This window comes from Aspergillus japonicus (assembly GCF_003184785.1).
Source record: "Aspergillus japonicus CBS 114.51 unplaced genomic scaffold BO86scaffold_19, whole genome shotgun sequence".
Classification (NCBI taxonomy): domain Eukaryota; kingdom Fungi; phylum Ascomycota; class Eurotiomycetes; order Eurotiales; family Aspergillaceae; genus Aspergillus; species Aspergillus japonicus.
Window position 1 is genome coordinate 375,855 of NW_020291656.1, and position 15,576 is coordinate 391,430.

Sequence of the window (15,576 nt, forward strand, 5' to 3'; positions counted from 1 at the left end):
CTCGCACGGTACATTCTTGGCTGTCAAATTGTGTTTCCGCAGTCTTGTCTGTCGCACCTGAGACCCTCTGCACAAATGGGATGCAAAACCTACGTGCACGGCACAACAAGGCAAGTGCCGGGGTATTCTGGTTGAGACTCGGATTCGCATCATGAGAAGGACTTTCAAGGGGGACTAGAAAGGGAATCTAAGATCATCGACTGCCTTCCCCCTACTATCCAGTAGGGGAGGGCGAAGAACGGCGCTCGCAGATAGCATGTGCACAGAGGCCGGCCCAAAGGCCTTGACCTATTATGTGAATCCCAGGACTAGCCACGGATGGTTATCGAAGCCTGGAGGCGGAGAGAGATCCCCTCTTACAATTCGGCGAGGAAGGGCATCCAAGACTCGTGGGTTACTGTACAGTGCAATAGGTCCATTCAAGATATGTGATCTGAGATCAGATCAAAACTGCCCAGTGGGTTCTCGCTACGGTGAATCGTCACTGATCAAGGTTTGAGATGGAGTAACAATTCATCTGACAGGTCTGTCCACCTCAGCTTTGAGCTTCGCTGCGCCAGTTCAAGAAATACGTGACAGCGGAAGGATCATGTCCGATCGTTGATATCCAAGTTCAGGATATCATCCTCGAGACTCAGGATGCCCATTGCCCAATTCGCGTTGGGCCGCTTGCTGACCGTGATGAACCGTCGTTCCGAGCTGGTGTACGGGCCACTGCCGCCACCGTTGCTGTCCTCCTCCGCCTCCGGGGGCGGGGTCCACATGGACGCCGGCTGGTTGAGAGTCCTATCGCGACGGGTGTACGGCGGCCCGCGGCCCTGGGCGGCGGCGACGACCCAGGCATTCTCGCAGCCGCGCGCGATCGCGTCCGAGGTGCGCCAGCCGCTCAGGCGGTTGAGGTCGAGCAGCTCGGTGACGAGCCACTCGCGCTGCGCGGGGTCTGTGTACTGGACGCCGGCGAAGAACAGCGGGACCGTGATCTCGATCAGGCACGAGCCCAGCGTCGGGCTCAGGCTGCCGGCCTCGAGGTGGAAGGACTGCGGGTAGTAGACGCCCGCGGCGATGCGGCCGATGATCTGGGCGTATTCCGCCGTGGTGGCGGCGGCCACGCCCGCGGCGACCATCATCGCCGGCGGCATGCACGGGTGCAGCCGGTGCAGCAGGATCCGCCCCGTGTAGTAGAAGCACCAGATCGTGGCGATCGTGTGCGTGCGGTACTGCAGGGCGGGGCCGAAGGGGGTCGAGATCGGCGGCACCGAGTCCGCGGGCAACGGCATGAAGTACGGTCCCAGGGCGGGGAGGAATGCGTCGAACGCCGCGACCATGCTTTCCCATTCCTTCTCCGCGTCGTGGTACGAGGTGTCCTCTTCTTCCTCTTCGGGCGGGTAGTGGTAGTGGGTTTCCCGGGTGTTGAGGAACACGGCGGGGGCGCGGCGGGGGCCGCTGGACGGTGCCATGCCGTACATGGGCGGAGCGTTGGGGCCGGGGCCGGTGGGTGGTGGACCACCACGACGCATATCTGGCGCGCCGGGTGGAGATTGTCGAGGGGGAGGTCCGCCGGGGGGTCCGCCGGGTGGCGGCGGTCCGCCTCCTCTTGGTGCTCCGGGTGGTCCTCTGGCGAACCGGGCCATGAATTTGCCCAGATTGGCATCCGGGCGCCACTCCATGCCTGTAGTCTTAGCCGTTCTCAGCTTTCGTTTCCTGTCACGATAGCCGAATTCTGCCAAGCGACCTAGGAGTAGCCACAGGTGATCGGCAGACCCGTAGATGGCGTCCATCCGGCCCATGCCCGCGCGGGGAGGGCATTGACCCCATTGGGAGTATGGCATGCTGGGTTGCGGTCAGTATTGTAACTCGAGATAAGTGAGGGGAGATGTCTTATAGCTTACAACAAGGGGCACCCGCTGATGATGCTCTGCATGACATCTTGCTTGCAGTACCACCAATACAGGTCACACTGGATTCGATAGTTCTCGATATCTTTCCGTGTGAAGTGCTTGTACTGACGCGGGTTCCCACTGTCATCGTTGATCTGCCCGAATTCGTCGTAATTCACGGCGCGCCCGAGTAAAGTCCCGATGAGCTGGTCGTTGATGCTACTTTCCTTCTCCGCGAAAGGGTCGTCGTCCGATGTGGGATCTCCGAAGAGGTAGCTGTCGGTGAGTGCCATGACCGGCGGCTGCATTTGCTGTCGCTGAGCCCATACTCTCCGTCGCTGGGCGCGGAGCCCTCGAGTCATGCCGGCAAAATCAATCTCACGCACCAGTTGCGCCGACCCTGCCACGTGACTGTTCCATTTCGAGTGATCAGCACCCATCACCTCGTAATATCCCAGAAGCAGCGTGGCAGCCAGGGTGGTGATCTGCTTGCGGCGCGTGGGAAGCCCGACGGCCACACCGACTCTTCTCAGAGCGTAGTGGTAATGTTTCAGCGAAACCGTTGGGGGTGCTTGTTGAAGGAACGAGATATGTAAACTGCTCAAGGCGAGGATAGCTTGCAGCAAAACCTGACTCTCGAGAGCCTTGAGAGGGAGAGTATATGTCCATAGGCCCTGCTGCGCGGTTGGTACGGGGGCGCCAAGCATGGTGGAAGGATCAATCGGATGACGCTCGAAGACAGATAGCGATGGTCCGGTGGAATGGATGAAATGCAAGAAGATCCGGGCCGTCTTTGGATTGTTCAAGGGTGACGAGCCGTAGGTGGGGATGTACGAGCCGAGTACATTTGGCTCATTCAAGTATGTAGTGAAAGAACGCAGCTGCCGCTCGTCGCGATTGGCAGATGCCATAATCAGGCTAAGCTGGTTATAGTTCTGCACAGAGATCTGGTCTTCCCGTTCCTCCTCTGATTCACCACTGTAGTAGTCATCCTCACCGTCATCTTCCATATAATCTCCATACGGCGATGTTGATGACTGCGAGAGAGGCACTTGTGCAGATGAAGCTGTCCTAACTTGGTCTTGCAGTAAATTCACACCAGACGGTGCGGTATTCGGCAGCCAAGGGCCTCCTTGAGGATAAGAGACAGCGTCCGACCATGAGTAGCCCGCCCCCAGATCAGTCGAGAGCTGCCGTCTGTGGTGATCAAGGAACGCGAGGGTGTCCGGTGGGGTGTAGCTTTCGGACGAGTTCTCCGAACTCGAAGGAAGGTGGACCTGGCCTGACACGACTGGCTGAGGAGGACTTCTGCTGATCCCAGGACCCTCGTTCAGTGAGGATGGAGCGGTGGGATTCCGGGTCTCTGCATCGGATGGCAAAGGCAGCTTTGGAGCTAGAGCGGGCTGATCCGGCCTATCCTTTCTTTGCTGAGACACCGAGTGCTCACTGGGGACTGGTGTCGACTGTGTCTGCACGCTGAAGGCCGGCTGCTGGCCGAACCCGGGACCTGAGATGCCCAATGGGTTCTTGAAGATCAGGCGGGGCCCGTAGCCTTTACACTCGCGTTTGGATTTCACGCAATTGTTGCATGTCGGCTTTTCTTCGCCGCATTTGATACGGCGTTTGCGGCAAGCTATTAAGCGATGTTAATACATGCGACGTGATTTACAGCGGGCCAGTTGCACTCACTTAGACACCCTGTTTTGGTACGTTTTTTGGGAACTCTTTGTGAAGTTGCATTGTTTGATCCCGCGTCCAGTTGCGCGGCGTCTGCGACGTCAGGACCCTGCGCTGAGCCTGGCCCACTGATAGACAGATCTGGCGGAGACTGCCGGGCACGGTTGGTGCTTTCCATAGCGATACAGAGTCGAAAGCGAGACCAATTCCATAATCATCGCCAGCAGAGAGGAGACCGACTCGACTTGACACAGACAATGCGCACTTCTACTTCCGAATGGAACTCGCACGACTTTTGTAGCATCAAGCTTGAATGCGGTTGATTGCAGACAACGGTGGAGGTTGGTTGTCAAAGAGGTGAAATTCTGATTGGCCTGGAATTATGTGACGGGTCAAGGTTGATGCCTCAGGTATACACACTCATGCCGTGCTTTGCTTCTGTCACCCCAAGAGCTGCGGCATGTGCAAAGAGATTCACGGTGGAGTCATGGCAAAGAAAGTCAGGCAGGGAGGCACGGAGTCCTACTTATCATGTCTAGTGTTTTTTTCTCAATTTTCCCTCAAGCATATGGCCTGATCACTGACTTGCTCGGTAGAAAGTCTAGACAATATCCACAATCTAATTGATCCGAGGTACTTTCTTGGGGGCAGTCTCCAATTCTCCAAGATCCTGACACCAGCCCACAGCTACTCCATCTGGATCTGACAGATGATCTCAGACGTGTGTATGCATCAAACTCTAAAGGTCACCACTTCAGCAATTAGCGCCACGAGGAATAAGACAAATTACCGTAATGCCCGAGACACTTCTCGAAAATCCAATGGAAGTGACAGAACAAACAAGACAAAACACCACACTCACCGCCCTTGGACGGGCGGCAGAACACATCGACGACTGGTCGTCTCCGCCTTTTTTTGCCAGAAAATTTGAGAGATCCACGGCCGGGCAGAACGATAATCAACCATTACCCAAAGGCAACCTATCGCAACCATGTTCGCTGTACCGGGTTGGTCGCTCGAGAACTCTGCTCTCAAGCAGCAGAGTGAACCTGCTCCCGAGAAGACAAGTGATAAATCATCCAAGCCGAACCCCAAAGACCGAAAGCGCAAGCGGGAGGATAATGTCACCAAGGGAAATGTGGACGCCATGTTCCGCCGGCACATTGAGGGGGAGAAGATCACCCCCTGGGCCAGGAAGAAGGCCGAAAAGGAGGCTATGATGAAGGGCGAGAAGAAGCAGGACCAGGCCAAGCCCGCGACCGTCGCAGCGGACGCACCGCGATCGACCGACGCCGCCGCCGAGGAGGGCGAGAAGCCCAAGAGCAAGAGACAAAGGAAGAACAAGAACAAGAACAAGAACACGGAGGAGAAGCAAGACCAACCGCAGGGCGATGGCACCAAGGAATCTGCCACTACCACCGACGCGATGCCCGTGGCGCCGCCGGAGACGAAAGCCATCCTGACCCCTCTGCAACAGGCCATGCGACAGAAGCTCATCTCATCCCGATTCCGCCATCTTAACGAGACCCTCTACACCACGCCCTCGAGCAAGGCCTTTGAGCTTTTCACCTCGAACCCCGAACTGTTCGACGAGTACCACGCCGGCTTTGCGCGCCAGGTCAAGGAGTCCTGGCCCTCGAACCCTGTGGATGGCTACATCAAGGCTATGCGCGCCCGCGGCAGCGCCCATGCGCCCAGGAGGGGCAAGCCCGATAACAACAAGGGACGGCCCTCAGTTGCCCCGCTTCCCCGACGACCGAACGGCCTGTGTACCGTGGCCGACCTGGGCTGCGGTGATGCTCAGCTCGCGCGCGCGCTGCTGCCGTCCTCCAAGAAGCTGAACCTCAAACTCCTCAGCTACGATCTGCACGCCCCGAAGGACTCCCCGATCACCAAGGCCGACATCGCCAATCTGCCCCTGGAGGACGGATCCGTGGACGTGGCGGTCTTCTGTCTCAGTCTGATGGGCACCAACTGGGTGTCGTTCGTGGAGGAGGCGTGGCGGGTGCTCCGCAGCGACGGCAAGGGCGAGTGCTGGGTCAGCGAGGTGAAGAGCCGGTTCGGCAAGGTCACCCGCAAGAAGGCGCAGATCGGCGCCAAGAAGCCGCTCAGCAAGGCGGAGCAGAAGAAGCTCAAGAAGAAGCAGTCGGCGGATAACGCGGACTCGGATCTCTCCGACAACGAGATCTACGCGGAGGACGCTCGCCCCGCCAACACCGATGATGAGACGGATATCTCAGCCTTCGTGGAGGTCTTCCGGACGCGAGGCTTTATCCTCAAGCAGGAGACCCTCGATAAGTCGAACAAGATGTTTGTGAAGATGGAGTTTGTGAAGGCTGGTGGCGCCCCGACCAAGGGCAAACATGCCGGTTCCGCCGCCCCCAGCGCTGGTGCCGGCGGCCCGGGCAAGAAGCGGTTCATCGACCGATCGTCCGACAAGGGCATGTCTGCTGCTGAAGAAGCAGCTGTTCTTAAGCCATGCGTCTACAAGATCCGGTAGTCCTGGCATAAGGTGCTTGAATAGTGTATAAGAAAAAGTACTTGAGTTTAATCATGATCAAGCGAGTCGTTCTTGTAATATATGCATCAACTAGTCCTAGTACACAAGTGCCGTCTTCAGCATTGTAGCCGTGGTAGTCACGTCCATGGATCAGCGCCGAGCCTTGATTACGAGCTTTGAAAGTGCCGTTGTATACCTCCTCACTCAGTGACTTCTGCCTGGACCTTATGTATAATTATAAAAATATTCAGCTAGCCACAGGTGAACCCATGGTATGTATTACAGTAATTAATATATCCAGCATGCTCCTCAACGCCCGCATAACAATCCTACACGCAAAGAGCAATAGTCAAAGGAGTCCCTGATCGGCCGTACTCCATCCTCCGTCCTATACATCGTGCCATCATCAGAACCACCATAATCAATGAGCGTCTTTCTGCCTCACCCCGAGCTGGAGCATATCAAACCCCCATTGCTGCATCTTGAACCGATCAAGCACTCCACAGAGATCCAGAAACACCTTCGGACCCTGCATCTGCCCAGCAACGCCCTGCCACCGCACCTGCTCGTGGCTGAATTCGTCATACTCCGTCAGCAGTATTAGCGCACTGCAGCCCTGGCACGCCGCATCCACCGAGTCAACTACCGTGACCGCTTCAAGGGATGCATCCGCGAGCCGCAGCGTACTTCGCAGCTGATCACCGGGGACCCGAGGATCGTATACCGTCACCTGCACCCCGATGCCCACCAAGTCGCGCGCCAACCCGACTGCCGTAGACGCCAGATCCCGAACCGTGCAATCCTTGCGCCCCGCGAAACCCAAGATCGCGACCCGGTGGTCTTTCAGCTCGCCCGTGAACCGCTCCGTGACCCGCTTCGCGGTGCGGCTGCGATAGAACTCGTTCATCTGGAGCACCGCCCGCCAATACTCGGCAACAGGGTGCAGGCCCAGCTCGCGCGCGAGATAGATCAAACACCGGATCTCCGTGTGGGAGTGGGAGTTGGCAGCACCGCCGCCCCCGAGCTCCAGCCCCACCTGCGGTGGCAGCCCCAGTGTCTGGGTGATGTGGGCGATGTTGGCGTTGGTGGACTCGCAGATCGCGCTCAGCGACTGGACGTTGCTGATCTGCTGCGCGAGGCAGGCGTGGGCCGCGATCTTGCCCAGCTCCGAGGACCAGGCGTCCATCGTGATCAGGCGCTCTTCGGGGACCCAGGGCAGGTAGAGGCGCTTGAGCGCGGTGATGGCTTCGACGGACATGTCCTCGGAGAAGATGTGGCCGATCAGCACGCGCGGCGGGTAGAGCAGGTCGCGGATGGCCGTGCCGGGGATCAGGAAGTCGGGGTTCGAGAGGACGTCGAAGGTGGCGGTGGGGGATGCGGTTTTGCGGAGCTAGATTGTTTAATAAAATTGAGGGCGTCAGTCCCAGTGACAGGCAGTTTGGGGAGTGCTTCCGTGTGTTACTGACGGCTTTTTTGATGCGCTGGACGATGCCACACGGCGCTGTGCTTCTCTGCACGATGATCTTGTGCCCGGTCGATACTTGGGCGATCGCTTGGATTGCAGCCTCAAGCGGCGCTAGGTTGATTCCTTCTCTGGTCTCCGCCTGCAGTCCATTGTCAGCGGTTAGTCCTGTGTCTTGCGACGCCGTCTGTGGGTCTCACCGATGCGTCTGGATAACACTCTACACAGAGGAAGACTAGATCTGCGGAAACAACGCCCGCATGGATGTTGGTGGAAAAGGCGAGGTTGGCCAATTTCCTTTGTCGTCGCGTTCTCTCGACACTTTGACTCTGGCTCGAGTCATTCACCTTCGCTTCTTCCGGGAGGCTGGATGCCTCCATCGCGAAACCGGGAGGGTCATCGAAGAGCAAATCCTCCAGCCCCGGCTCGAGGACAGGAGGACGGTCCGATTTCCAAGCCTCGATGAGACTCGCATCGCGATCGACAACGCAGAATTGGACGTGCGGGTTCTGCGACGCCAGGATGATGGCGGTCAATGCTCCTTGAACAGGGTAAGTAAGCTCTTTGAGTCCACCAGGACAAAAGACTATATGTTACTGCGTACTCACCCACATGGCCCGCCCCGATGATACATGCACTACGCACGTTCTCGATCTTCGTACTCGGTAGCGGTCGCAGCTCGATCCCGTCTACACTATCGGAGTACGTGTGGCCCTTGACAACGACATGAGGACTTCGAGGACTCCCACCACCCGCGGCTTCGATGGCCTTATACCGGCGTCGCGAAAGGAACAGAGTCAGACCCGCCAGCACAAGTAACAGAGGAAAGAACGGCATTGCTTTGGCAACGATATATAACGCCTCCTCGAAAAACCAAACCCACAGTCGACGACTTACCAAAACCCCTCTTCCCCGTCTATCGCACAGACTGCATAGACAGACAAAAAACTAAAGAAGAAAAAAAGGAAAAGGGAAGCAGACGGACTTTTGACTCCCCCCCCCCCCCGCCAACTATATGCGGGTTGTTGTGTGTGAGACCCGAATCAAAGGGCGGTCTGGTCGCAACGTTGAACTGGCCACCTCATAGCGAACTACTAATTGTTCTAAAAATATGGACATGCTATTGGGTGTGGTCTTGTCGAGCTTGACTACGTGTTCGCAGCCTTGGTCTGCTTGAATCCACATTGAGGCGACGCTAAGGAGGTCTGATATGCAACTCAATTGGAACAGCATGGGTAGTCCCATCTATCGCGTCAACAGCCGATGCAGCTTTTTTTTCCCCATCAACAGCGTCACTCTTTCTATTATCGAGTTCTTAAAGAAGAGAGATCTATGCTTTTGCTATCAGAAGTGAGAAGAGTGAGAAGGCGACATACCGAAATCGTTGAATATCTGTCTAATATTAACTTGCCTGCGTTCGTCCAACGGTCGCCCAATGGCTGGTGCTAGTGACTGTTTTTGGCTGATCCTTTGACGCTAACCCACAGATCTACCTATGCATTAACTTTTGCTGGCAATCAACACCATCAAATCTCCTCAGGGAGCAGCAGTCTGTACTGACTGTACTTATGCATCAAGCATCAGATGCATTTCTTCATTTGACATCAAACAAACTAAACAAACAGAATGATGGATGTACCTGTCACATGCCCCAGAGCCGTGGCGCGGTGCGCACGAGCCACATAGCCTGACGTCACCGGTCGCGGCCCTCATCTCCCCCCTCGATGACATTGATATCAGGACGATCTGCACTCACGCGGCTTCCAGAACCTGGACCCTGCCATACGGTTGGATGAAAGTGTTGACAGCGCCGGCTTGGGCTCATTTGCGCCAGATCCACAGACGTCATGGCGTGCGTCAGCCGTGGTTTGTTCACTATAAAACTTCTTGCTCGCCTTACAAGCTTGAAATCAAAACACTAGCTCTATACAACTCCATCCTCAAGCGCAAGCACACAACTCCTACTAGCTACTATACTACACCCCCCTCTCACTACATACAAACAACCCACACATCCAAAAATGGACTCCGTCAACAACGCCCTCGGCCGCCCCAGCCAGCCCCGCCGCCACACCGAGGAGCAACAACGCCACATCTACAACAACCTGCCGGAGGAAGAGCGCAAGAAGCAGACCTACGCCGAGTGGGTGCAGGAGGTCTACAACGACCAGTACGAGAAATGGATGCCCTGGCTGGAAGACCAGTACCTCAAGTGGTTCGGCAAGGGCGATAACAAGGCCTCGTATGTCACGAAAGGTAATTCCCTCCCCCCAAACTGCTCATCATATCGCCCTGGTGACACACCACTAACCTTATCCGTTGTGTGGGGCAGACAACCTCAACAAGACCAAGGTCACGGGCGTCAAGCAGGTCGATCAGATCCAGGACGACGTGCACAATCTCGTGGGCAACCAGCTGGGCGAGAACGGGCTGCTGTCGCCGGTGGGCAACGCCGTCTCGAAGGAAGGCATCAACCGCGCCGAGCGGAAGGGCAAGGATGAGAATGGGTCGTATGGGGGTCCGTTGGGGGGTGTCACAGACCCCGTCGTGGAGGGCTCCAAGAGTGCCGGCCAGGGACTGTACTCGGGCGCCCAGTCGGCGGGCTCGTCGCTGGCCGCTGGTACCAAGAGTGCCGCTGGTGCTATCCCCGGTGTGCAGCGGTAGAGAGTGGACTAAGTTGGTCCCATCTGCCGTGTCTTATGAGCTATGAGTTATGAATATGCTATTCTATAATTTGCTCGTTCTTTTCGGCCAATAAACTGTATTCTCTGAACATGTAACCAGCTACGTGGCGTCGGTAATATGCATCTTGAGTGGTTAGGCAATTGGTGGCTTTAAGCTCCAATTTCTATTAACTTCTTCTACCTAGAGAAATCTACAAAGCATCTCAGAGCTACGACACCTGCTATCTGTTAGAAAGTGGGGCATATAACCATAACCCACAATCCATATACATCCTGATCAAAACCAAAAGAGCCACAATGATCAACTCACATCCCGCAAACCACCCCCGCCTGAAGAACCAGCTTCACACAAAACTAGACAAAGATATACCCACTCTGGGTATTCGCATACGCAAACTCCGGACGATCATGAAAATACAGCAGCAGACCCATCAGCGCCCGCAGCGCTTCCTTCCGGTCCGCGGGATCCCGCAGATTGTACGCTTTCGTCCGCTCCACCCGGACCTTCCCCGAGAAGTGCGGAGGCGTCCCGAGCCGTTGCGCTTCGGGGGTCGGCATGGTGGCCTTGACGAACCGGAGGTCCCAGCCCTGCTGGCTCAGGACGTATGCGGCCTGGTCGGCGAGGCCCTCGGTTTCGAGCTTCGTGTTCATCCAGGCTTGGAGTAGGAGCGGGGGGATCTCGTAGCGGGCGATGCCTTCTCGGCCGCGCTTCTTGTTACACTGGCAGAGATTTTAGCTACTGCGGGTGGATGGGGTGATGGTGATGGGAGGGAGGGGGCCGAGGCAAAGCTTACCACGCAGACCGCGAGAGGTGGAGTCTCGAGCTCGTCGTTGACGTACTTCCATCGTGTGATGTAGTAGGCGAAATAGGCACCTTCCTTGGCGCGGACGTGCTCGCGCGAGAGCGGGAAGTAGCAGTCGCTTTGGAAGGTGCTGTAGTTTGTGGTTCTTCGAGTTAGGTCTTGTTGAATGATGGATAAGGAGGGCTTGATATGGTATTATCTGTGGGATAGGCGGTGGAACGTACACATCTCCATTCCGATCGGATGGGTAATCTTCGAGGAGCTTCAACATAAACCAGAACATGTCCACGTCGCTTTGGTCGCGATACAGGTCCCTGCGGACCGCGGCGAAGAAATCGGACAGCTTGATTTTTCCAGGGGATTGCTCCGGGTCTTCTACAGGTGGGATTTGCCATTGGTCTGCGCGGCGCTGGAATTCTGGGTGGAACGATATATGGATTAGCTTTGTTGTAGGCAGATGCACGTCAAGTGCTGTGCTAATTCCAAGGTGTAGGATTGCTTACCAGGATCGTCATCCGATGGCAAAAACTTCGCATCAACTATTGCCTCGAAGGGGACCTCTTCTTGGACATCCACCTCGGCGTGGACAACAATTGGGCCCTCCTTGTCCGGGAGGGTCTGGTAAATCAGTTGCTCGACAGAGAATGCGGTGCCATTTTCACTGCCTCCGGGGTTTTCACTCTCGATCTGCGACTTGCGCTGGTAGAATTTCGGGATAACGGGGGCACTGCCACCGATGAAACGTACCGCCGCTGTTTTAGAGACCATCCGTAGTCGAATCCCCACTTCGAAGCTGTAACGTTGTGGCTTGGGCTTTGATTTGGTGACTTTCGCCGGCTTGAGTTCCTCCAAGACTTGAAAGACTCCACGGCCCACTGGGCCCTTCGAGCGGAGCTGATACCTGCGGCCGCTTGCTGCGCCTCTCTGGGATTGGGGTTGGTGTTGTGCTGGCATCGCTGGCTACTTGACTCTAGGATCTAATACGGGTTGTATTGCGAACAATGATTGAGATGAGGCAAGTGTTATGATGAATAGAGATCAACGTATCTATCTACAAGGAAAGAGCAGCAGCCGGCTGGCAGCTTCGTATGATTTAAAGGAGCGGACATTTTCTCGCCATAGATGCTGGGAACAAAGGCCATCGAGGGGAAAGGTTGAACGGACAAAAGTAGAAATCGACTTCTTTCACACCTTCCATCCCTTGCCCGTCTCGAGGGGCTTTGTTGCTTATAGTTGCTTATAGGGTAAGTACGAACAAAGACTGCGTATTGGGGATTGGACGTCACATGGAGAAAGAATAATGGGGTTGAGAAGTACTTTGTTAGGGCTTGTGTACTTTGTCAAAGAACGGTTTGCAAAGGACTAGTTCAAGTTTCATGGCAAGGGGCTGTAGGATGTGTGGCTGTCTAACAATTTCCGGTAGGTGAATCGAAAGTAGAAGCAAGGCTGTTATTACCACGGACGAAGTGGCTTTTACATATAGAATGTGCATTACAGATGAAAATCATCCCCAGGATTGGGTCGGAATAGATCTCCACTCGTCGCACGAGGTATACGTGATGGAAGCGGCGCGCGGATTAAGCTAACCCCTCGGAATCCGGAAAAGAAACACCTCAGCAGAAAAAGCACATGAAGGTATATTTGTGTCCTGGTGACTTAGTGTTCGAGTCAATGTGATGAGATCGGCTCAAACGTTATTGTATCCAAACCTTCCACTTATACTTTACCAGAAACAAGTCTCAGACCTCATCTCAGCCTCCCATCCTTTAAATTAATTTTTAGGCATCCCCACGATAAGAGTATACAATATGATTGACGCAGTGGTGATGCAGCATGTGTGTAGTTGTATGAAGTCTGCTGAGCGCAAAACACAAGTGGCGGACTGTTGACCACCCATATAAGTCCACTCGATCTTGACATGGTTCAAGTGCGAATAATCCTTCAAGCTTGATACATTGTCTCCTTTAGCAATCAAGTATATCACCTATCTTACTAGCAAGTAACCAGATCATCGTCGGAGACCTGAAAATAATGTCTAATTTTCTCCAGGTCTATTCTCGAAAACACAATGCCGTCCTCCAAAACCGACACAGGCATTCGACTCCCTCAGAACGATGACCAGACTCGACGTTTGAGAAGCACCACTCAAGATCAGAAAGCTGCCTCTCGACTGCAGGACGCCTCAGGAAGCACAAGGGCCCATGCAGCTGCTGACCCGACTTCGAACTGGACACCGGAAGAGATGTTCGAGTCTACTGTCAATCAATACAGCGATCCAATCCCCGACCGATATTCGTTCACCGATGGGGTTAGAATGGAGAGAGGAGCTTTCGGTAACGATGAGGCGGATGCATTTGAGGCTGCTCACGACGAGTTTGATTAAGTCTTGAGGGCATATTCACTCTTCATGTTGTGATCATGGTTAAGCTGAAATGTGGTGCTATCATGGGCACCTCTTGCACTAGCTAGACAATCAATCGCCACATATACTCAGTATCGTTTATCACTATCGAGATTCATGATACTTTTATCCATAGATGTTTATTTTCTGTAGTGGGGTAATTCAAGAAAGTCCACTGGGCATGGCTGGCAGATCGAATCCATTGTGCTGAGCTGATTGCCGATCCGCTTTCCGCGGAATTGGCCTGTCCTATCGGCATGTGACTTTCCCGCTTATCGACAAGCTTCTCCGCATCCGCCATCTACTCCGACATCTTTCTTCCCCTTCCCTTCTTGTTTCCTCCTTTCTTTCTATTCAATCTTTTCATATTTCACTATCAAAGCTCACAATGTCTTCCATCCGCTCTACTGGTCGTGGCATTCGCCTTCTGGCTGCCAATTCGCGTTCTCGCAGCGTAACCCTGCTGTCACAACCCCTCATTGCTGCGCCGCGCGTTCTCCGCTCCGCCGCTGCCTCTCCGACTTCTACTGCTCGCCCTCGTCTTGCAATTGCTCCGTTGCGCGCAAACGGAGGCTTGCGCCATGCATCCTCTTCAGCCTCTACCGGCTCGCTGAAGCAAACGCAATTATATGACGTCCATGTTGCAAACGGCGCAAAGATGGTTCCTTTTGCGGGGTTCTCTATGCCCCTCCAATACTCTGACCTGAGCCATGTTGAGAGCCATCACTGGACCCGCGAAAAGGCCAGTTTGTTTGACGTTAGCCACATGTAAGCTCTAGTGCCTGACTGTCTACCTTGGGTTTCGTTCTAGCTAACACAGAATTGCAGGGTTCAGCACCACTTGAGCGGCCCCGGTGCCCTGGAATTGCTCATGAAGATCACACCCTCCTCTCTTGACAAGCTCAAGCCCAACACGTCGACCCTTTCTTGCCTCCTCGAAGATGGCACAGGCGGTATACTCGATGACACTGTGATCACCCGTCTGTCCTCTGATACTTTCTACTTTGTCACCAATGCCGGCCGCCGCGCTGAAGACCTTGCCTTCCTCCAAGCTGAGATCGACATCTACCGGTCCACTCACGGCCCTGAGTCTATCAACTGGGAGATTCTCGATGACCGCGCTCTCGTTGCCCTGCAGGGCCCTCTGGCTGCTTCTGTCCTCCAGCCTCTGGTCAAGGACTCTGACCTCAGCACCCTCTACTTCGGCAACTGCCGGTCGATCACCCTGATCTTCCCCGATGGAACCACGAGCGCGGAGCCCCTTCTGGTCTCTCGCACCGGCTACACGGGTGAGGACGGGTTTGAGATTAGCATTCCCACTGCCAAGGATTCATCCCTTCCCCGCCGCGTCACAGAACTCCTTTTGTCGAACCCCGAGCAGGTGCGTCTTGCTGGTCTCGCCGCCCGTGACTCTCTCCGCCTCGAGGCAGGCATGTGTCTGTACGGGAGCGACATCTCTACCTCGCAGACGCCTCCCTCCGCATCCCTGACCTGGCTTGTGGGCAAGGAGCGTCGCGATCCCGCCACCGCCAAATTCAACGGCGCTGCTACGATCCTTCCCCAGGTCGCGTCCCCTGCCAAGACCCTTTCCCAGCGCCGGGTGGGATTCACCGTCGAGAAGGGTTCCCCTGCTCGCGAAGGCGCTGTCATTGTGGATCTGAACGACGAGTCCCGCGCGCAGATCGGAGTGATCACCTCCGGTCTGCCCAGTCCGTCGTTGGGAGGTGTAAACATCGCGATGGGCTACATCAAGAATGGCTTGCACAAGAAGGGGACCGAGGTGGGGGTGCTGGTCCGGAATAAGGTCAGAAAGGCCACGGTCACGGGGATGCCGTGGGTTGAGAGCAAGTTCTACCGGCCCAAGGCTTGAGACTGGCCAACCATTTTCTTCTTGGTGAAGGACTCGTTACATGGATAGACATTAGGTGTTTTCAGCGTCTGTTTTTGTTTCATCTGGGTGAGATATTTTAGATTCCCCAGTGTCTTGTTTTGCGATGATGGTATGACGTTAAGTCCGGTTTGTACTGTACATACAAAGTTTATGTTTTGGCTCTCTGCATGTTTAGCTTCAACCAGTGGATCTTCGAGGCTCACCGCTGGGTGATTTCAACTTCTGCCTCAGCAATTAAGGATCAATCTGAATTTCAGAAAAGCTTTGGATAAATACGTAAT

At 55.1% G+C, this 15,576-nt stretch overlaps 7 protein-coding genes across 7 annotated transcripts; 4 read left to right on the plus strand and 3 right to left on the minus strand.

The window, feature by feature from the left end:
• Positions 1-543: 543 nt before the first annotated feature.
• Positions 544-3,843, minus strand: BO86DRAFT_72304 (putative C6 finger domain protein). Its single transcript, XM_025677597.1, has 3 exons — positions 3,567-3,843; positions 1,890-3,510; positions 544-1,830 (listed from the first exon to the last, which is right to left on the minus strand). The coding sequence occupies exons 1-3, from the start codon at positions 3,730-3,732 to the stop codon at positions 588-590; spliced, it is 3,030 nt and encodes a 1,009-aa protein (XP_025528500.1). The 5' UTR covers positions 3,733-3,843; the 3' UTR covers positions 544-587.
• Positions 3,844-4,216: 373 nt separating this feature from the next.
• Positions 4,217-6,083, plus strand: BO86DRAFT_388776 (25S rRNA (adenine645-N1)-methyltransferase). The gene has a single exon (XM_025671944.1). It carries the CDS (start codon positions 4,546-4,548, stop codon positions 6,052-6,054), a length of 1,509 nt encoding a protein of 502 aa, XP_025528501.1. The 5' UTR covers positions 4,217-4,545; the 3' UTR covers positions 6,055-6,083.
• A 392-nt stretch (positions 6,084-6,475) lies between these two features.
• On the minus strand, positions 6,476-8,353 carry ugd2 (putative UDP-glucose dehydrogenase Ugd1; the record flags this gene model as incomplete). Its single annotated transcript, XM_025669839.1, has 5 exons — positions 6,476-7,444; positions 7,521-7,658; positions 7,717-7,868; positions 7,905-8,057; positions 8,125-8,353. The coding sequence occupies 5 exons, from the start codon at positions 8,351-8,353 to the stop codon at positions 6,476-6,478; spliced, it is 1,641 nt and encodes a 546-aa protein (XP_025528502.1).
• A 1,184-nt stretch (positions 8,354-9,537) lies between these two features.
• BO86DRAFT_378721 (uncharacterized protein) lies at positions 9,538-10,180 on the plus strand (the record flags this gene model as incomplete). The annotated part of the gene is made up of 2 exons (XM_025670640.1): positions 9,538-9,772; positions 9,849-10,180. 2 exons carry the CDS (start codon positions 9,538-9,540, stop codon positions 10,178-10,180), a joined length of 567 nt encoding a protein of 188 aa, XP_025528503.1.
• Positions 10,181-10,554: 374 nt separating this feature from the next.
• On the minus strand, positions 10,555-11,957 carry BO86DRAFT_428393 (uncharacterized protein; the record flags this gene model as incomplete). Its single annotated transcript, XM_025675580.1, has 4 exons — positions 10,555-10,920; positions 10,995-11,133; positions 11,228-11,420; positions 11,507-11,957. The coding sequence occupies 4 exons, from the start codon at positions 11,955-11,957 to the stop codon at positions 10,555-10,557; spliced, it is 1,149 nt and encodes a 382-aa protein (XP_025528504.1).
• Positions 11,958-12,718: 761 nt separating this feature from the next.
• Positions 12,719-13,571, plus strand: BO86DRAFT_388778 (uncharacterized protein). The gene has a single exon (XM_025671945.1). The coding sequence runs from the start codon at positions 13,072-13,074 to the stop codon at positions 13,384-13,386; it is 315 nt and encodes a 104-aa protein (XP_025528505.1). The 5' UTR covers positions 12,719-13,071; the 3' UTR covers positions 13,387-13,571.
• A 176-nt stretch (positions 13,572-13,747) lies between these two features.
• BO86DRAFT_447789 (glycine decarboxylase subunit T) lies at positions 13,748-15,550 on the plus strand. Its single transcript, XM_025676605.1, has 2 exons — positions 13,748-14,172; positions 14,233-15,550. Exons 1-2 carry the CDS (start codon positions 13,793-13,795, stop codon positions 15,272-15,274), a joined length of 1,422 nt encoding a protein of 473 aa, XP_025528506.1. The 5' UTR covers positions 13,748-13,792; the 3' UTR covers positions 15,275-15,550.
• Positions 15,551-15,576: the final 26 nt, after the last annotated feature.